We start from the raw sequence: 20,766 nt of genomic DNA, 5'->3' as shown, positions 1-20,766 counted from the left end.
CCATTTTTTTTTTTTTTTTTGCGGGAGAGAGCCCCCAGTCCTTGCCCTTTTGCAGGGATGAGCGTACGTGAGCAACTTTTCGATTTGCTATGAGAAAAAATAAAATTAAAGGGGGGGTTAGCGTGAAGGGAGGCTGGTTTCCCCGGAAGCACAGGGAAAATTGGGGGGGGGGGGGGGGAGTGGGGCACGGAAGGGGGGGTTGGAGGTTGCTTTAGTTTGTCACTCCACGAAACAAGCGCACCTTTACAGAGCAACTTTTGACTAACAGGCGACGGCGGGCTGGGCGCTCTCCGTCCCACGGAACAGCGGGGCGACGGTCGGGCCCTGGGGGCTCTCCGTGCCGCTCGCCCCCCTCTCCCTACGCACACAGCGTGCCGCTCCGCGCCCGCGCAAGGGCCGAGCCCCGGCCTCAGCCTCCCGCCGCGCACCGTAGGTCCCCGGCGCTGCGGGGAGCCAGCGAGGCAGCGAGCCGCGCTACAGCCGGCTGCGAGACCTCCATGCCGCTCGCTGCCGTGGCCGAGCGGCAACCCGCGGAGCGGTGCGCGGCCGCGGGAGCGCTCCGCTGCCGGCAGCCGCGGGAGCGACGGTGCAGCCCCGGCGCCTGCGCCCCACCGCGCTCCTGCGGAGTGAGGGGGGGGCAAAGCGAAAGGAGCGGCCGGGACCCGGCCCCAAGGCGAGCCCCCCCCCCCCCCCGCCTTCCCACTCCCCCCGCCAGCCTGCCTTTGCGCAGCGGGCGGCGGCGACAGCGCGGGCGCGCACGGCGGCGGGGGGCGCGCCGTGGGAGCCCCCGCCTCCCGCGGCTGCCCTCCGCCCCGCACAAGCACCGCCGGCCGCGGAAACCGCCCCGAAAAGAGAAGGAGAACTTGTGCGTCTCCGCCTGCCTCCTCCCGCCGCCCGCACATCCTCTCCCGCGGCGCATCCGCCCGCCCGCCTTCCCGGTCCTGCTCCCCCCGCCCCGGGGCTCGGGGCCGGCCCGTCGGCTCCGGCTGGGGGATTTCCCTGCTCGTTTCCCTTGGAGGGGTTTTGTCGGCGGTGGTGTACCGAGGGGAGGCTCCGTCCCTAAGGCACCCTGCCTCACCCTGCGGGGGAAGGGAGCTGGGTGGGGGCAAGCCAGGAAGGGAGGATCTCAGTGGCTCTCCTAAAATCTATCAGCAGGCTGCGAAGAGGGAAGAGTTTGGCACTTCGCAGGCGAGGCTGGGCTTGTTGTTTTCCCCAGCGGTGATGCCGCTGGACTGAGAGTGGCGTGGCCGTGCAAGTTGGGGGGACGGAGCCCCCTCCCCTCCCCCCCATCCTTCGCCGTCCCCCAGACCTGGTCCAGCGCCTTCACCCCGGTGGCTCGTCCCTGCCGTCCCCGCTAAATGAGAGCTGGTCCGAGGACAGGGCGACTCGGCGCCTGCTAGGGCTGCTCTCCGCCGCCCCCCCCGGACTTTCCCACCCCCGACGAGGAGCGGCGCGCACCCCGCAGCCCGGAGAGTTGTCCTCGGCAGGCTCCGTGCTATGGCGAGGCTGCGGAGAAGCAAACTAGCCGCTGGATTTCTATTACTTTTCCAGTGCCTGAGCGAGCGCTGCCAGCTCGCCGGCGGGGAGACGCCGAGGCAGAGCCGCGGTAAGCGAGGCCGGTACCTGCCGGGCAGGGGCCGGTCCGGGCAGCGCCGCGGAGCCCGGGGCAGCGCGGCCGGGCCGGGTCTGGGGAGGGCCGGCCGGGGTCGGGGCCGGGGGGGGGGGGGGGGGGGGTCGGGACGCCTTTCCTCAGCACCGGCGCGGTGTGTGCTCCGGCGGCGGCTCCGCGGGCCGCGTAGCCGGAGAGGGCAACCGCCGTTTGGAGGGTTGGCTCCCCCTGCTCCCGAGGGAGGCTGGGGGTGGCCGCGGTCCCGGCTTCTCACCCTTCCCTCCCCCGGCAAGAGCTCTCGGTTACTTCATTTTTTTATATTAATGAGAATTCGGGACTTTCCTGCCTTCATAAATGTGGCCAACGATCACCGCGAGCCGGTGCTGCTCCCCTCCCCGCCGCCTTCGCGGGGTCGCCGGACCCCCTTCCCGGCTATGTACGAGGCGCTCCTGAAGGCGAAGGGCTCCCACTCAAGCGACGGAGACACCCGGCGCCCCCGGGAGCCCGAGGCAGCGGGGAGCGGCGGGCCGGGGCGCCCCGGCAGCCTCCCTCCCTCCCTCCCTCTCGCGGCGGGGCCCCGCTGCTCTCCCGGCAGGCGGCCGTGGAAGGGGAGGCAAAGTTTCCCTGCAGATCCTGCCTGGGAGAGCTAGCGGGCACTCTCCTCCCCCGCGGAAGTCAGTAGCTTGCAGCTTTCCCTGGAAACCGGGCGGTGAGAGAAGGAGCGGGATCGTGGCAGGGGCCCCGCAGGGCGGTGGGACCTGTGTGTTGGGAGCGAGGGGCTCGCTCCGCTGACGGAGTTTGCGTGCGATGGTATCGGGGTCCTCTCGTCAGTCCTTCTCGGAGACACCTGTTAACGCGCGACACCTGTGGTGCCTTCTCTCGGGCCGCTGCGTGGGGTTCCCTTTTGATCACTAAAGCCTTCTGTATCCCGCATTCCTGTGCCGTGGAGGGGAAAGCTGCTAAAGGGAAAGCTTGGCGCGTTTGCGGAACAATTTTAAGGAACGAGTGAGGAAAGTCGTGGGCTTTGTGCGTCAGGGGACCTTGCTGCAGCAGCTTCTAGCTTGTAGATATTCTGAAAAGCTGTGCCTTTATATTAGAAATACCATCCAGGCTATTATCAGATGAAACACGTCCACTGGCCTCCCTGGTGGAACAGAATTGCCCCTTCTTCCTTTTCTAAAAGGCTTGATACAAACGCGAAGAGTTTTGTGGTCACAGCGTAACTGACCCGAAGAAGGGAAACTGGGGAGTTATTTGAAAAGTCCGGTGAGATAATGTGCCAGACAGAGCGGAGATTTTCCCAGGCAGGGGCCTACCACTGGGTTTGGGAATTGCTAAATGACAAGGTAGCTCAGCAGGTTGCTGGGGCTCACATGTCACTTGGGGCCAAAGGGAAAAAACAGGAGGAGACTTTTCATGTATTGCTGCAAAATTCGTGCTGCCGCTCACAGGGCTGTAGGCAACAAATGTTGGTACTTGTTAATGTTAGTTCTAAGGAAAAATGAAGTGTGGTGGTGAGATTAGAAGAAAATGACTATGTTGTGTGGCAGTGGACTGAGCTCACAAAGTTTATTAATCTTCCAGCCATGGTATCCGGAAACGAAAATGTCAGTGCTGACTAAATGAAATATAATTTAGCAGTAGGCAAGTAATCACTGCACATCACTGATTTAGGCTACTAAGTGGTAGTAGTCGTCAATGTCTGCATCAGGAGGTGCTAAATAGAAGATGTACCAACAGCTTGCTTATCCGTAAATCATTTATTAATGTCTTGTGGCTTCCTGAATGTGATATGAAGTATCAAGGAGTTTATAGTCAGGCAAATATTATTTTGATATTTAATGCATTCTGAAGAAAATCTACCAAGCGATTGTGTTTTTCATCTAGTAAGATGGATAGTCTGATGTCAGTTTGACAGCTAGATGTTTATAACCTTGGCATATTTTCCTTCCCTCTTGGTTAAAAAGTCTGTATTATGACAGCAATAATTAAATGTCATTAACATAATCAGAGTTGTATTTAACATGTTTTCATCATTCTTTTTTTTTTTTTTTGTCTTTAATGATGCTGCTCTTTGGAAAAAATGCAGTGAGGGACTGCCTAATCACTAAGAAGAGGATAATTATGCAAAGACAGGGAAATTAAACTTCAGGCTATGCGAGTCAAAATAAAAAGTGCTATTTCAAAGTTTTACTCTGTTTAGGATCTACTGTGTACCTCAGATAGTTCACATAAAACCTTTGAAGAATTAAAGTAAAAAATAAATCTTTGAAGTAGCTGCAAATTCTTGAAGGGAGGCTGTTTTGACATATTCTTTGAATACTCAGTAGCAAAACGCCTTATTGAAACTGAATGAAATAACAGTATCAAGAAATGCAAACGTTTAGTATGCCTTGGCAGAGCTGGAGCCAGGAGAGGATTTCCGAGGATGCTACCAAAGGGATACACAGAGATGGGGAAAAACACACGGGCCTTTTTTTTTTTTTTTTTTTTTTTTTTTTTTTGCCAGCTCCTCAGAATCACGTTGCTGGGTAAAATCAGGTCAGATCAATTAAAGCCAAATAATTTTCCAGGCACGCTGGCACTCGCCTGGCTGCTTCTGGGTGTTTTTAAAAATCCAGGGTTTTGTGACCAGGGTGTGAGTGAGGCTGCGGGACCGCGCTGGCGGGAGCGGGGCTGTCCCCGCTAGAGGGCACAGCGGCAGCCGCGCAGGACGCGGCGCTCCCCCGGGAGCGCTCCCTCCCTCCTCCCCTCTGCCTGCTCCGAGATTCGGGTTTTGGTTTGTTTGGGTTTTTTTTGTTTTGTTTTGTTTTTCTGACAAGAAATGCCGTAAATCAAGGGTGAAGGTTCTTAAACATAAGGCTTGCGTGCAGTTTTGGTTTACAGTAACCAAAGTGAATACGACGTGAAATTCGTGAACTGAAGCAAATGATCGTTTGAAAGCTTGCACAACAATTAAGGCTCCCGGTTGTTTAAGTGAGGGCTCACTGCTTGTTGAAGTGTTGCCACAAGAAGCCTTGAAAATGTTACATTCTTTTGCAAACACCATCAGTCAGAATTAGGAGGCTGTTACTGTAATTTTTTCTTCTGTCAAAGCATATTCCAGAATCCTGGTATAATTTATATTCATTGGACTGCTGCTGTCTCCAGGCATCAGCATTCGGAGAGGGGTAGAATTATTTTTATGGGATAAACTACTATTAAGCAGTGTTTATCTAGCATTTATCTACTGCTGAAACAGACACAATTTCTGTATTGCCTGTGCTTTACTCTGTTTAAAAAAAAAAAAAGCAAACAACTGAAACCAAACTTTCATCATTACACATTAGGACCTTCAGCTTTTATCTTAGAAGTATTAAGAGAAATACAGTATTAGTCACCATGTGTGCCAGGTATTTTTTTATTTTTGCATTCAAAATTGTGTGGTGTGTTTGTTTTGGTTTTGTTTTTTTTTTTTTTTTTTTTTTTTGTACATGATATATAAATGGGGACAATTGGGTTAGAGGATCCCAGTGACATTTAAGAGTAAATCCTATTTATGTATCTTACTCAGAATTCTCTCTAAAGAAGTAATCTTTTTTGACTCTCATCCTGGTTCTTACTTTCATTTTTTTGTGCTTTTTTATTATCTTTTCCTCTGAAAGGTTGGTTTGAAATATTGCTAGTAAATAATGGGTAAATTAAGACTATGATAAGGTTGACTTAGGTATTAAATTCAGTTTCACACCAACTCATTTCCACAATTTTAAAGTAAGATCAATACTCAGAATTCATTGAAGGTTTAAAAATCCCTCGGGGAAAACTGTTTTTGTTTGGCTGTAAATATTCCTCTTCAGAGTTTACATCCTCACACAGGCACTTAAAACCCAGCAAACACTTGACTCAGATGCTAGGTTTTGTCTGACACTTAACTTGGAGTTGATGATAAATAACAGGGAAAACTGCTCTCCACACTGTAAACAAATGTGGAAAATGAGGAAGAGGTCTTTATAGTCTGAAAAGTTCTTTTGTTCTGGGCAACAATTTATTAGCAACACATACAGGCTATTTAAAGCAAAATGCTGGGACAACATCTACTGCCTTGTTGAATACCGGATTCCTGTAAACCACTTTGCAGTTCAGTAGGGCTGTTTCCTTTAGTGGGAGAGATGCCAGAGACCGTGAAGGAGGTAGATGAGGGAATTCATAACATCAGGTGATGAGAGAGACCCACCGAGTAAAATAGTCCCTGACGTGTGTTGAGTTAGCACATTTATTAAGGACTTTTTGGTATGTTTCCGCAGTGCTGCAGGTCCCTGCACCTGCACAGACCGCAGGAGACAGAGGTTTGGACCCGAAGCTTGTGTTTCCCGCAGGACTACTGCGCAGTGATGCCCCAAAAGTTGCTTTGCTTTGAGTTATGCTGAAGGCAGCTATTACACAGGAAACATGCTCGGTTGAATCCTACTGGTTTTCTCCACAGAGGAAATACAAAAGTTCTTATTTAAAAAAAGTAAAATATAAAAGCATCATTTGACTCTGGTTTTGATAAAAGTCCCTGTGGTTTCATTGGACTGTCTGAAGTACTGAGCAGTTCTGCTTGTAACCTTGAAAGCACTGGCAAAAAAAAAAAAGCTTTATAGCAGCCCCAGTTTCAAAACCTATCGAGGCCACAGTCTCTTAGACTGAGAGCACAGTTGGTGTAACTGGTGTGAGTGTATTTTGAATTCCCGATGTGGTTCATTCTTCCTGGGTAAAATGAATACCGAAACAATTTGAGAAGGCAGTAGTTAAGGTAAGCGTGTGCTGGGGGCTCTCTGCAGAGTGAACAAAAGGTAATTTGACGGGAGCATTTCTCATCTAGTACAAGGAAATGTTGCAAGCTTGCCAACAGCGTGAAATTATATCCAACTATTAGGTTTGATGAGGGCTGAGCTAGGGGTGTCAGTGTGGTGCAATTGGCAGGTGTCATATTTACTAAACTGGAGAATTGCATAATCCCAGCAGGAACTGGAAGAACCCAGGAGATTACTTTCCCTGGAGAAGTATGCAGAGAAGCCATGCTAAGTGCACGTGGGTTTTGTTTTTGTTTGTGGCTTCTGACAAAGGAGCGTAAAACATTGCCCTGAGGTAATGTTTGTGAGTGCTGGGTGCTGTGTCTCATCATGGGACACTTCCTCCCCTTCCTCCTCTTTTCTTTTTCCTCATCCAACTAATAAACATAGCTTCAATTAGCACTCCTTGCTGTCAGCATTGAGCAATCGGTTGTGCTAAGTATCCCTGTAAATTCTGGGCTTGAAGGAGCTTGTGTAACATTTTGGTCTCCCTTGACCAAAGGCAGCATGTAGGAGTGTGTTTTCAAGTTGGATTTGGACCAACCTTTTTCTCCACCGGAAGAGAAATGGAGTGGGTTCTTAGGCCAGATGCAGGGTCAGGGTTGACACTTGAGTTGAACACACAGTTTCAAAAGTAGCAAACATCTTGATGGGCTGATACCTCAAGAGAAATGTAAGGATTAATATGGAGATAGATGCAAGACAAGACATCACAAGAGCGATGTATCCGCTCTACTTGACAATGGTAAGATCCCAACAGGAATATTCTCTCCAGTTTCAAGCGCTGCACTTTAAGAAATATGTGGGCTAATTGAGGAGTGCCTTACGAAGAAAACAAAGGAAAGAACACTGCTAGAGAGACTAAAACTGAGAGGTGACATGGTGAGAATCTTCAAGTGTGTAAAAGGCTTCCACAGAGAAGAAGGGAATAACTTTTCCTCAACAACAAGTAATGGCTAACGTTGCAGCAAGGCAGACTTCTAAATGTTAAGGCTAGGAGAGCAGATTATCTCTGACTAGTCGTTGTCACTGAAACAGGTTAGATAAACATATGTCCGAAATGTCATTCTGTCCGGAAAGGCAGCTGTTCCTTCCTTGGAGCAAATGGCTGGACGGTGTGACCTTTCAAGGTCTCACCCAGCTTTTTTGAACCATTCTGTGTGGGGAGCTTTAAGTACACAAGGGTTCACCTTGAGCTCAGCAGCTAGATAAAACGCAGGCACGAATTCAAGTGCTCTCTTAGCTTGAGGCCTCTTCCTCTCATTTGTCAATGATATATATGGCTTTAATGTGATTTTTAAAGTACACTTTCTCTGGCTGCAGACAAGGTAAAGATGTTTAAAATGTTGCTTTAGTTAGAGTTCTTCTGTCATGAAATAAAGCTTTTAAAATAAAATTTTATTCTTGTTTTAGAAATTTTATCTTCTAATATGAACACTACCTAGGTTCCGTTATAAGCAGATATTATTTTTTTTTTCTTTTAAGATGTTCTCATGGTGACTTTTTTGGACTTTGGTCAGGCATAACTTCTCTCATGTCACTTTACTGAGTAAAAAATCCTTGACTTGATCAGGGAGAGTTCCACAAATGGAATATGTAAACCTTTCCATTTAACCTATCTCTGGTAATATTTCAAGTATATGTTGTTTCAGATTTGATGCTAGAAGCTCTGGTCCTTTTCTTTATAGATGTCATTGAACTGTGTCAAAGGGCGGCTTATGTTACAGGGATGCAATGCCATTTATAGTTTTTATTGCAGCTTTCCTTGACTACTGTAGTTAGTAAGGCAGATTCTGTTGGAATTTTCATCTGCATTTAGTAGCAGAAAGGGATGTGGTGGTTATCCAGTAATAAGCACTTTGAGTTGTATTTAATTTTTTCTTCTGTTCAAGCGTTACCTTTTTTTTTGTTTCCCTTTGGTGGTACTGTGAATCCTGTAAATATTAAATGGGCAGTACTGCATCTGGGCTGAATAATTACAGCTTTTCTCTTCACAAGAGCTGCTAATAGGCTGATTGTAAAAGGCAAGTGTCATCAAGTGCAACGTCAGTGTTTTCTGAAGGGTGAAGTGTTAAAGAAAAGGGAGTTCATCATTATGCAGGTTCCATTTTTGATGAGTCAGCAGTTGAACTAAAAATCCATTGGAAACTACTATCTTGGCCTCCATAGAGAACTGGGAGCCAGCATGAGTCTTTATTAATATCACTGTTCCGTGATATTCTCCAGCTGCGTGTTTCTGCTTTCCTGTGTGGGTGTTTGTAACTCTCCTTTTGGATTTGCAAGCCAGCCCGTATGTATTCGCCGTGCAACCTCAGGCACCCTGAGATACAAACCCAAGGCCCTCTGTTAGGAATCCTTTCCTGGCAGAACTGGTTTCAGAGTTCCTCGGCTCTTCTCTCCCATCCTTCATCTCCTCATCGCCCTTCCTGACTGCTTCGGAGATTGCTTCCTCCTCTCTTGCACTGTTTCAGTAGTTCATGTGGGCATGCTCCAGGGCAGATGGATCAGACCTGCTCTCCTTAGTCAAGTGAGATTTAAAAAAAGAAAGAGAGAAAGAGAAAAGACTGTGTTTTGGAAGAGGTAGGGGAGGGTGAGAATAAAATTATGAGGAGAATGAATGTAGTATTTTTAAACCTCTGAGCATCGTAAATCCTCTCAGAACAACATAAAAACTCTGGAAAAGTAGAACACCTGACTTCTCTTTAATACTAGCAGGTGTTATATAGGCTTAGTCAAAAAATGTTCAAAAAACCAACTAGTCGAAATTGGAAAATTATGTCAAAGTTGACGTGCTCTTGTCAAATTTTTCAACTGGGAAGTGTCAAAACAAGTAATTTTGAGTTTCTTATTTTGATGATGATAAGATGTCTCGTTTCAAATTTTTCATTTTGACTTTTAGATTAAAATTATTATATTAGGATATATAAGCATAATTGGAAAGCACTTTGTTTTGGAGTTTATGCGTATGTGTATATATATATTTCATTTCATATCCTACATCAAACGTTGACTATTTACTTTTAATTGGAACAAGATCAAAATTTTGACTTAGGGTGGGAAATTAACTTTCTAGTCATCTCTAATTGAGACTTACCATTGTTGAGAATTTAGCTATGTACTGTAAACCCTATAAGAACAGACCATTTTATCTTGTAGAAACCATACTTTTATTTCGTGACAGGAAAGGAGGGAATGGCTGAAAAAAAACAGTCGTCTTGATCATCCAGTGAGGTGGTTTTTTTTTTTTTACTTTATAGTGTATTTCTCATTCAGGTTGTTTCTTGATTAATATGATATTCATGAGGCAACTAAATTAAAAGGGAGCACATTTTCCAGATTGCAGCCGCTGTAAAGATAATAGATTTATGGTTTATTTGCAGTGAAGGCATTTATGGACTAGAAGCTTAGCATTTGGTGTAGTGCAGAAACCTGACCTCAATATCAACACAATTTATTACTGGTTCCTATTTAAACATATATATACTGATCTAAGTTGTAGTCTCAAAACAAAGCAAATGGATAGGGGGAATCACTGTTATAGATTATCATCAGTTCTGGTTTCCATTTACTTTTTATTACATCTGTTATTCATTTTCTTTAAAAACAGCTTTTATGAATAAAATATATGTAATGCAATGCTTTTTAGTCATCTTGCATAATTTGCATAATAAATAATTGGAATGTGTAGTTGTACACTGTGGAAGAACACAGCTTTTCGTGTTTGCATTCGACCACAGAAAACTGAAGGGGACGTTCCCCTATTAAACATCTAGCTACGCAAAACCAAAATTGCTTCCAGTTTTGCTAATATTAATGTATTTACCCTTCCAAACCTTCTCGTTTCACTTCTAATACTGGGGGCTGTCGGAGGCATTTCCACCTTCCCAATGCACAAATAAAATAACAGTAGTAGTAGTAAGTTGTCCTAACAATTTCTTTCGTTGGACCTCATAGCTAGAAGGGACCCCCTGGGTCATCAAGTCTTTCCCTGGGACGAGAAGCCGTTGTGTCATGGATGTCTGTTCCACATGGCCTCACGCACCGCGGGCCACCAGTAACGCTCTTCGTCATAACAATCTTCAAGGGATGCGGTAAAATAACAGCAGCCAGAAGTATAATGTGCCACAGAAGATAATGAGGGCATTGACAAAAGTTTAATTTTCTACAGTAGCGATTTTTTTCGACAATAGAATTTTTAATTATAGTGTGCTTTGTTTTTCTGTTTGTTTTTTGACCTAATATACTTTGCTTTTTCAGCCTCTCTTTCATGCATGATTGTGTGGAGGTTTCTTGCAGAGTTGGTAGCACTGGTTTTGCTTCGATTTAGAGTCTTTTTCCAGAATAGCATAAATGACCTGCAAAATGGCTCTTCCTATAGTAAACTTGTCAGTTTGAGTGGAGAAAAGGAACTACTGTTATCTTTTGTCAGCCCCTTGAGTTAGCCATGGGTACATCCTGAAAAGGGGTCTAGAGTTGAAAAGGAGGGAGGATTATACTCTGCCTCAGCTGAGATGCCCAAGGATTGGCAGTTCTGCCATACCAAGGTCAGACTTTGTATTTAATTGTGGGTTTGGGGTTTTTTTTGGCCTTTTTTTTTTTTTTTTCCTTCTCCCTGGACATGAATTTGTGTTATTTCATCTCCTTGGACTACTTTTAATCCTTTAACGCTGTGTCACAATGTCACTTCAGTCCAACTTTTGTTCCTAACTTTGTTTAGGTACTCTCTGACATTCAACCCCAGACTTTGATTCGCATCACTCATCAGCATGAAATTTGTGTGCTTTACATTTCCATCACTGTTTGCAGGCCACGCTTGTCCTACAGATTTCTCAATTATTCCCATAATCATCATAGCTATGCGCTTTATATTCATCAGTATTCTTTTTCTTGGAAGACCTTGTAGAAGTAAAGTAATAGCCTAATTTTACAAATAGGAAGGTGGTTTTGAAAAAGTGACTGCCTTGCCAAAGTTAAAAATGCATCGTGCATGTCTCAGAGTGTACGAGTTGCTTTTTTCTGCAATAGCCCAGTTATCTTTCCAGTTTCCTTTTGCTTCACCAAATTCAGGGCTGTAATTTCTCTCTTCGTTCTCATCCCTGAATTCCCTTACCTAAGATTTTCAATCCCAGACAGATCTTTGATCAAATAACCTGTGTCTGTCTGGAAAAAAATCCAGATTAGAGTTGACTAAGGGCACTGATCGGTGCAGAGACAGCAAGGCTTGGTTTGCGACTGTTGCGGATTTTGCCATTTCTGATACTCCTCTCGAGCTTGCAACAGGAGAAGGATGAGTCTGTCGGCTGTTTATACAGCAGATCCCAAACTGCCACATTGTATAGTCTAATGCAATAAGTGTCTTTCCTAAACACAAGTGTGTCTGAAGGACAGATAAATACTGGGTCAGATTTCTGCTGGTTGGCACTTTGACAATTTGGAAGGACTATGTCCCAATCTTTTTGGTTTTGCCATTGAGTTCTTGAAGAGAAGAGAACAATGGTGTTTCACAAACTGTAAAATTATTTTTCCTGTCATTAAATTTTGAGAATAATAATCTGGATTCAGTAATTGCTAGTCAGAAGAAAGATTTCCAAAGCAATCAGTTTGCAGCACTGCTGACTCGAATTTTTTGACTGTTAAAAAAGTTTAACTTCCTCAGAAAAGGAGTGTTTTAAGAGGTAGAATACTATTATTTTACTGCTCAAATATGATAGCAGCTTTTACTGCGAGCGTATCTTCGTGAAGTTTTAAGCAGAAACGTTATTGACAAATGCTGTGTAACACATGTATATCCACCACATACAATGCTGTGCCTCTGATGCTATAAATCATCCAGAAGTTTCCTGTGGAGTAAGTATCTGTCTGAAAACAGAACTGATAGATCTAATAGAATCAGTGCGTTTCAGTGTCTGCTGTTTTATCACCTATGGTGGTTTTTTTTGTTCTGCAGAAACAGTGATAGGTTTAAAAAAATATATTAAGATTTTAAGAAGCTGTTATACTTAGCTTGAAATGTATATGAGTCCATGTATTCCCCGCTCCCCACCCCCTTAATTTGAAAAGGAATTAAAATTATCTTTTCCAGACTAATAAAGCAATCAGTGAGGAGAGGCGGGGGGGGGAACCCAACCCAAAACAACCCAGCAAACCACCACCACCACGAAAAACCAAAATCAGAGTTTATGCTTTGGAATATTTGGGCTTGCATCCCTAGGCTCCAGTTATGGAAAATTTTCCTTATTTAGTACTGTACGTACATTGCTACTGTTAAGTAAACATTAATGCAAGCGGTGTCCTACAGATGAGCAGACTAAAAAAGATGCAGATGTTTAAGATTTCTCCCTGACCTTGGAACTTGGAATTTAGTTGCCCCAAAAGTCCCAGGCCATGTGCAACAAGGGCAGTAAGTTTTGCAGCATTGTTGCCAATCCTGAAAAAGTTTCCGGAGGGAAGGATCTTTGAGCCTGCAGAAAAGACCGACTGCCACCTCCCCATATTGTTGTGGATAACAGCACAGGACTACAGAGACTAATCTATCCTCTGACACATGCATGTTGCATTCCCCTTTAAGAGCTGGGCATTGGGATTTAATTTTAATTTTTTTTTTTTTGATGATGATGTGCAAGACATATTTAGGAGATGCACAAACTAAATGTTCACTTAGATTTTATGATCTGTCTCTGAGGGACTGAAATGTGGCCTGAGCTTGAGAAGCAATAAGCACACAACTCGCATCAAATTTAAGTGTAAACACTTATTACATGCTGCTTCTTGAATGCAAATTTATGTTTTATTGTTCTACTCTCTGCACAAACAAACCTCTTGTTAGCTTGAAGGCATGATCCAGAGATGTTAATGAATCCCATTCTTTTCCCCAGGCAGGTATAGATAAGAATCTGCAGGTGAGGTCTTCAGGATAGGAAGTTATGTTCGGCTTTATCTGCAGAAGTTTGCTGTAGTTATTGTAGGCTGTAAAATAAAAACAATTTATTTTTTTTTTTTTTAGCTTTAGCCTTGACCCTCCCGTGCCTATATTTGAATTTCATTGTGTTATCCCTATTCTGCTGTTCTATGGCACAGCTTAGTGGGGGTGCATACCGAGCCAGCATTCCTACTGAAATTTAAAAACTCTGTGGCCAGGGAGATTGTCCAGTGTTTGTTTATGCCTTGCACTGACACAATTGTGTCTTATTGATCATCATAAATCCACTGCAGTTTCAACTTCATCTGTCTAATTGTCTGAGAGTCTTTGAGACTGATGCAGTTGTAGAGCCAGCCAGTTGGCCCCCTTTTCCCAGTAAGCTATTGTTTGGAGATCTAGGGAAAGTTTTTTAAACTTTTAAGTAGGATTCCAATCCATTTTGAGGTGTTCCATAAAGTAGGAGAAGGTAAAGAGAGGAAAAGCGTAAATTAATCATAAAAAGAAAAATAGTTGCTACCCTTGCAAGTCTCAATTTGGCACAGCACTTAAAAATGTGACTGAAGTGTGTGCTTGAAGAGAAGTGCATATATAAAGTCTTTGCCGAACTGACTGGTGCTGGAACACGCTGGTAGGTGTTGCTAAAATGTTTATAGGGCCTTTCATATCTAGAATTTAATTTAGGAAAAAAGAGGTTAAATTCTGCCCTCGCATACTTCAACACAGCCACAGTTTACTCCTGTAAGAGCAGTTTGGGCAAATTTGAAAAGAGTCTTTAGCCCACAAAACCCTCCCTCTAATTCGGTACTGTGCTCAAAAACCCTTAGTGTACGTGAAACACTGCAGTGTGGGATCTTTGGTCACAGTGCAGCGAGACACCGCTTTCCCACGGGCAGTGAGCACGGCTGGTATGCTCCTGGGAAGAGAACGAATGGGAGTGATTTTTACGTTGGTACTGAAAACGTACTGCGTTACCCAAAGTCGTTCATTATACTCTTTGAAGGTAGTTGGGATTTGGAGGCTGGAAGGTTCTGGTTGCCTGTTTCATTGCTGAGGCTTATAGTTCTGTTGTCTACTTATAATTTATGATAATGTAATTTACTTAACTGTAAGCATAAAGGAAGTGCATTGGCTTTCAGAGCGCTTGAGGCTCTTGAAATGGGAAAAAGAAGAGCAAGCAGAGCAGAGTCCATGGGTTGACTGAGAGAGCTATCAGAACATTTGCTGGGCAGGAATGAAAGGCCTGATTCAGTTCACTCTATACATTTCAGCAGCCGTATTAATTCTGTGGGACTATTCAGCCTGGAAGTCTAGAGGAGAGAGATCAAAACATCCACGTTGATTTAAAAAAATAGGTTTCTTTCAGGACAAATATTCTGCTCCTTTAATTTAAATCTGTAGGGAGCCAGAAAGCGGAGATAGGAAAGGATATATTCAGAAGCTCTGTAGGGAAGCAATGTCCTTTTAGGGGAAAATACTATATTTTCTATTCTAATTCTGTTTCTTTTTCAGTCTTTAAAAAGAAGTTAAAAAAAAAAAGAGAGAGAGACTTTCTCTGATTCTATGCTCCCAAAAATTACAGAACGGGGGAACTGTCTGTTGCACAGTTTTAGGAATGTCAGAAACTTCTTAATTATATAGGATGGGTAAACTGGAAAAGGAAGGTTCCCAACCTGTATCTCCCTGCCAGGTGACTGCTCTTATCAATGGCTGCCTTGTAAAAAAAATGTCTGAGGAATGAAAAGACTTTTTGTCCGGGTCTGTGCTGGGGTACGCTTCTAGGCATTCAGGAGCAAGGCTTCCTTTTTCATTCCCGAACACCTGTTTTAGCAAGGCTTCGCAGGATGGGAGGAGGACAGGCCGGGAAGGCCAGGAAGACCCTTCTGGCACATAGCGCTTCTTCAAAGATCCAGTTGTCTATATGCTCCTATAAACATGCTTTTCTGAGGGGGAAAGAGAAAAAAAAAAATCAATAATGATGATAAAGATAAGTACAGGCTGAGTTCATCTGGCCTATGGTAATTTTCTGTATATTTACAGCTGTACTGTGGCAATAGTGGTTTAACTTGTAGCTTGACAGAGTATCCTCTGACCATCGTTGTGGCACTGCAAATCACAGGAGAAAGCACTAAGATATAACCCAAAATAATGGCTTCGTTATAAATGGGATGCTGAATGTGAACGTGTTCTGCTCTCCCTCCGCATCCCTCTGCAATTGTGGGCTGTATTTCCTTAACTTGTTAACTGACATGGGAGATCATTTATCTTCGTTTGCCAAGGCAAACTGCTCCAGTCTTCATCTTTCCCAGGAATCCTGAAACATGTTTCTGGTTCAGAGATGCCCATCCCCCTCAACTTGCTCTTTTTGTCGGTAACAAGGCATCTCTGCTCTTACTTACTCAGGGATTTTGATACCCACCTGCCAAAGTATTAGTAGAAAGTTCATTGAACTATAGCTATTCCTGCTGTTCATATTTATCCAGCCAAATGGCGTTTGAAGAATAATAGCCATCATTCTACAAACACACTGAGAAATCCCACGTGCATTTCATGATTTAAAGTCGTGTCATGTGCTTTTTCTCCCTCCCATCCCTCTTGATATTTATGCTGTAATATATTTTACTTAGCATTTGTGGATTTAGAATGGATGGCTTTGAATTTTGAAATAACTATTTATAAGCTTTTCTATAGGTTTCATCATCACCATATATTAAAGTACTTTGTAAAGACTGATGGATTTAGCCACAAAACTGCCATGTCTAATAACTGCTATTATTTATTTTCATTTTAGCAATGGAGCACTAGAGTATTGAATGACTTGCCAACATCACACGCAGCAAATTTGGTGTAGGCACAAGAGAAAAATCTCACAGTTCTAATTTGTGTTTTCATGTTTAACCTTCAGATCAGGCACTGTATACTTCATAGTGATGGAACTACAGACTTAAAATTGAATATACAAGAATTACTCAGTAAAACACAAGCCGATAGCCTCTTTACAATTTCTGTCAGAACTCCACCATCCTGCCAACAGCTCTTTAACTTCCATTTAAATATTTGGCAATCCAAGACTGGGTTTTTCCTCTCTCCGTTGCTGCAAGATGCCATTCAAGCTTACTGCTGAGTAGAGCTGCAGTCTCTTAAAGTAATTAGGGAATCTGTTTTGCTTCCATGGGAATACTAATATAGACTTTACAAAACAAACCCAACACAACAACGACGAGAACAAATACCCCCCCAAAATCCAATAAAAAACCCAGTAACTCCCCAGACCAAACAGAAAACCCCACCTCTGTGTGAAGTTATTACTTTAGTTACGGATCGTAGTTACTTGCCATTTTAGATTTTTTAAAACCTTCCTGCAGTTCTCTTCTCCTCTTTCTCATCTTCTTACTTTTTATTTTTTTTCTTCAATGCTACGAGCAAGAAGTAGAAGTGGAAGTTATGTGAGGCCGAAGGGACAGGCAGGGATGCACGCTCTCCTGGAGCAAAGGCTTGTCAGGGAAGCGGAGACCTAGAAGGGTCTGGGCTTACGTTCAGCGTCTCTTGCGTCTATGTGAGGGAGGTGACGAAGGCCCTAGAACTCTCCTTAGAAGAGGACAAATCTGGAGAAATGCCACAGCCCAATGATAGCTACATTACTAAGACGTTTTTCCAAATGTTTCCTTCAGATGCATTTCACTAAGAGTATGAGTTTCTCTGCCCCAGAAGTCCCCAGACTCCCTAACGTTTTTTTCCGGCCTACACGTAACTGTAGCCGGTCCTTCACTGAATTACACTACATATTCACAGGTAGCAAAAAACTGACTTGCTACTGTGACTGAGCTTGGCTTTGGGACCTGCCCGCACCACAGGTACTGCAAAATTTAATCTCTGGTGCTACAAGAACCTCGTATTCTTTGGGATGCGGAGTCCAGCACAACAATTTTTTGGATCCTTTCCTTGATCTGAAGATCGTACAGTGTGTAGCTTAGAAATAAATATATAAGTCATTCATCAGCTCAGTTTACCTTGAAAAAGATATGCCGAGTCGCTGAAGAGTTCTTCCCAAAGAAATGATGACCAAGAAAAGGCAGCCAAATGTGAACTGTTAATTTTCTTGTGCAATATATGCAACTGAGCATTTAATCTAATTTATAGGCCTTTTGCAATATAAAATTAATGACCTGTACGATTTATTTTAAGGTCTGCAATAAATTAGACGCATGAGCTGGATGTTTTTCTTTTCTCTAAAGAACAGTTATCTGGTTTCAAAATTTAATCAAGTAATCAAGTAAAATTATTTTCTCAATTCTGAAAGAAATACAATTGTCTGAATATTTAGAGCAGATTTATAGGTAAAAAAACACATTAAAAGTTTTCTAATCCTTTGCTTAATAACTTCCATGAAACGTGTGCTCCATTCAGCTTGGAATGTCTGGCTGTACAATGACCACAATACATTTAGAACCCTCTCAGCAAAACTGAAAACATGAGAATTTTGTTAATAAGATGAAATTAACTTACAGTTATACCATGCAGTTCTGTGACTGTTACCGTACAGTTCTCTACGTGCTTCGTCTCGGGCATTTAGCCATGACGTCAGTGGGAGCTAAATGCCCCAAATCTCCTGAAGCGCTTCTAGATGTGCAGTGGTCAGGGTTATATTTTGCGTTTGGTTTGGGCGAGTTTATTTCCTATTCACTTTTAATAATACCGGGTAACGTGGAGGTTTTGCAGCTTAGTAAGCCTTTCACTTGGGAGCAAATTGAATCCCAGCCATTTAGTCCTCGAAACCAAAATAGAAAGAAAATAGAATAGTCAGTCTCGGGACACAACGACTTCTGATCAGGAGTCCCATGTACTCACAGGGTATTTGAATATGTGTTTCTTGGAGAACATTTCCCATCGATTTCTGAAGAGCTCAGCTCTGCAGCTTTCACTGGCCTGGGGGAAGCTGCTGGTCTGGGAAGCACTGAGCTGTATGTACAAGGGGCTGTCAGGTCTTATGATCCTGGTTGTTTTTGTTTTCTGCTGCTAAATGTTATTTAAAGAAATGTACAATGTCACAACTGTGTCAGAACGATGCAAAATAAATCAGAAATATTTAAAAGGAGCTGCGGGACATTGTGGATTTATCTGTTGCTAATATTTATGAACCCATTTTGACTGGTGCCCAATTGCAAGTCATTCAGTCATCAGCGCGTCACCTCTTACATAAATGTACGGATGGAAAGGATGTCTGTAGGTACATATATATATGCTTGTGCACATATGTAGGCATATTTAAAGACAACCCCATAGCAGTTATACTGTAAGTTTTCTTTGTCTTCATTCTTTATTTGCCTATTTATGTGTTGGTTTTCGTGGTCTCTATAATAAGGATGTTATTTTGAACTCTCAGTGTATTTCCTTCCCAGAGGTACCATTCCTTTTACTGTATATTCCACTCTAAGTTTTGCTTTTGTTTATTGATACAATGTAGTGTATTCAGGAAAGCACAACCCTTTTTATCCTAGCTTAATTACTGTTTTCGGTATTTTATCATGTTTTTTATACTCAGTACCAATCAAAGTGATAAATCAATAGAAGAATGCAAAGAGTCTCTAGTAATTACCTTCAGTTGAAGTTTACTTTTACTTTTCTACTTTTCATTTCTATCAGTACCCCATACTGTTTCTCATCCCAGTGGCTCCAGCAACAATTTGCCTGTTAAGGTTTATAGCTGTCTCTGACGGAGCAGCCTGGTCCAGCCTGGAGCCCAAGAGGGAGAAGGCGCGTGAGGCTCAGGGAACTCTCCAGCCCAGGAGGAAGAAGGGTCCACAGTGCAGTCCAGTCAACTGACGCGTAATACGGCTCTGGGGAGGCTGGTGACTTCTTCTCCCTGATTCTTACTACTGTGGCACAATAATGCAGGGCCTTCAAAGGTTGTTAGCATCGGGGGCTAAAACTCGTGTTCAAACAAAGGCCGAATCGTGGCATCAATCCTGTAGTAGGTATTTACTGCTTCAAATCTCTCCGTCGGCTGCAGGATCGAGTTTCAAGGGAGAAAATCTCCTATTTACTTACACATCTAATTGTTTTCACTGTAGCAGGTGGATACTTTTTGTGTTTGGCGTGAGCAATGTGCTTAGCGTATAAAAGCACATAGCAAGAATAAGCTTAAATTAAAACAAGATGATTTGAGTTCACTGCTCTTAAAATGCTGTTCTCCTATTTGGGGAAGCAGGAACTGAGGACGCTGGGAACGCCTAATGACTTTTCATAAATAGAGCACATTGGCAGATATGCCTATGTGATTTCCTGCTCTTGAGAGTTTTATGACCTCTCCAGCCCCAAGACGCTGTCTTTTACTGCAGCCCTCCATCTGCTGAAGAGAATGAATCTTTCGAGAAATAGTTGTAAGTAGCAAAGCAGCTTTGTTGTTCTCCCTTAGCAAACTATTAGCTTCCTCAGGATTCTTCATTAGGACACCTGAAGTGATGCATTTTTGAAGAGGGTTTAATTATAGGTCTAGTGAAACATCAATAAAGAAGGAACTCAGCAGGCCCACGGATGTTAAAGCAAATAATACAAAGCGCTTTGTTGAAAGAGGAGGCTTTTTAAACATAGATACTCAAAAAACATCTCTCATAAGTTTATCCAACAGTTTTAGGAAAGGAATTCCCCACCCTCTTCATCCCATAATGATAACACAAATCAAAACCATTCTGAACTGAAAATTGGTCTAGGCTCAATCTGTATTTTAATCGGGGAGGGTTGTTTTTTCGCAGATGGTTTTGTAAGAAACATGTTTTTTCTCCATCGTTTTTTTAAGACTTGACTAAATTGGGAAAAATGTATTGATTCAAGAATAAAAAAAAAAGCTTCCACCTTTTCACCCTTTGATTTTCAGTGTTACTCTAGGAAAAAAGAATATGTTTTTTTTAATATGGTGATACATACATTTTGTCATGTAACTCATTTTTCAGAATGAGAAAAACGGTGATACAGACAATTAGACTCTTAGGCCTTAGAACACATTTTGAAACAATAATTTTAGAATTTCAATTATATACTGACATAACGATTTACCATTGAATTGTTTTAAGATCTATGTGATGGAATTTTTGAGAAAGGGAAATTTATTATTTTACTCTTTAGTGCAAAGAGTTTGTGGCGGGTCTTATTTTACTTTTCTTCCCAAAGGCATTTAGTATGGTATCACAAGGAAGTTGTTAGTTCAGCTAGGGAAAATCGTTACTAACAGAAGAATTGTAGTAGACGTGGCGAGACTCTGAAGGAGAAAGTAGGAGTAGCTTCCCTCCAAGCAAATGGAAATTCTCATAAATTGGCTTTGGGACTGTTTTTTTTTTTTTTTTTTTTAGTATTTCCATAATAATTTTGTCATAAAAACTGGGAGTATGCCAGTAAATTCTGCTGTTATACTGATGATTCCTTTTAATTTG

The 20,766-nt window shown here is 43.1% G+C and overlaps 1 protein-coding gene across 1 annotated transcript in view; it reads left to right on the top strand.

Moving 5' to 3' along the window:
- Positions 1-1,144: 1,144 nt before the first annotated feature.
- Positions 1,145-20,766, top strand: part of PLXDC2 (plexin domain containing 2) — a 286,298-nt gene continuing 266,676 nt past the window's right edge. Inside the window, exon 1 of the mRNA XM_082498988.1 lies at positions 1,145-1,606. Coding sequence (XP_082355114.1) covers positions 1,498-1,606 — 109 coding nt within the window. The 5' untranslated portion in view covers positions 1,145-1,497. The remainder of the gene's footprint in view (positions 1,607-20,766) is intronic.

This window comes from Vanellus vanellus (genome assembly GCF_965231255.1).
Source record: "Vanellus vanellus genome assembly, chromosome: 2".
Taxonomy (NCBI): Eukaryota; Metazoa; Chordata; class Aves; order Charadriiformes; family Charadriidae; genus Vanellus; species Vanellus vanellus.
This window is presented reverse-complemented; position numbering and strand designations above follow the sequence as displayed.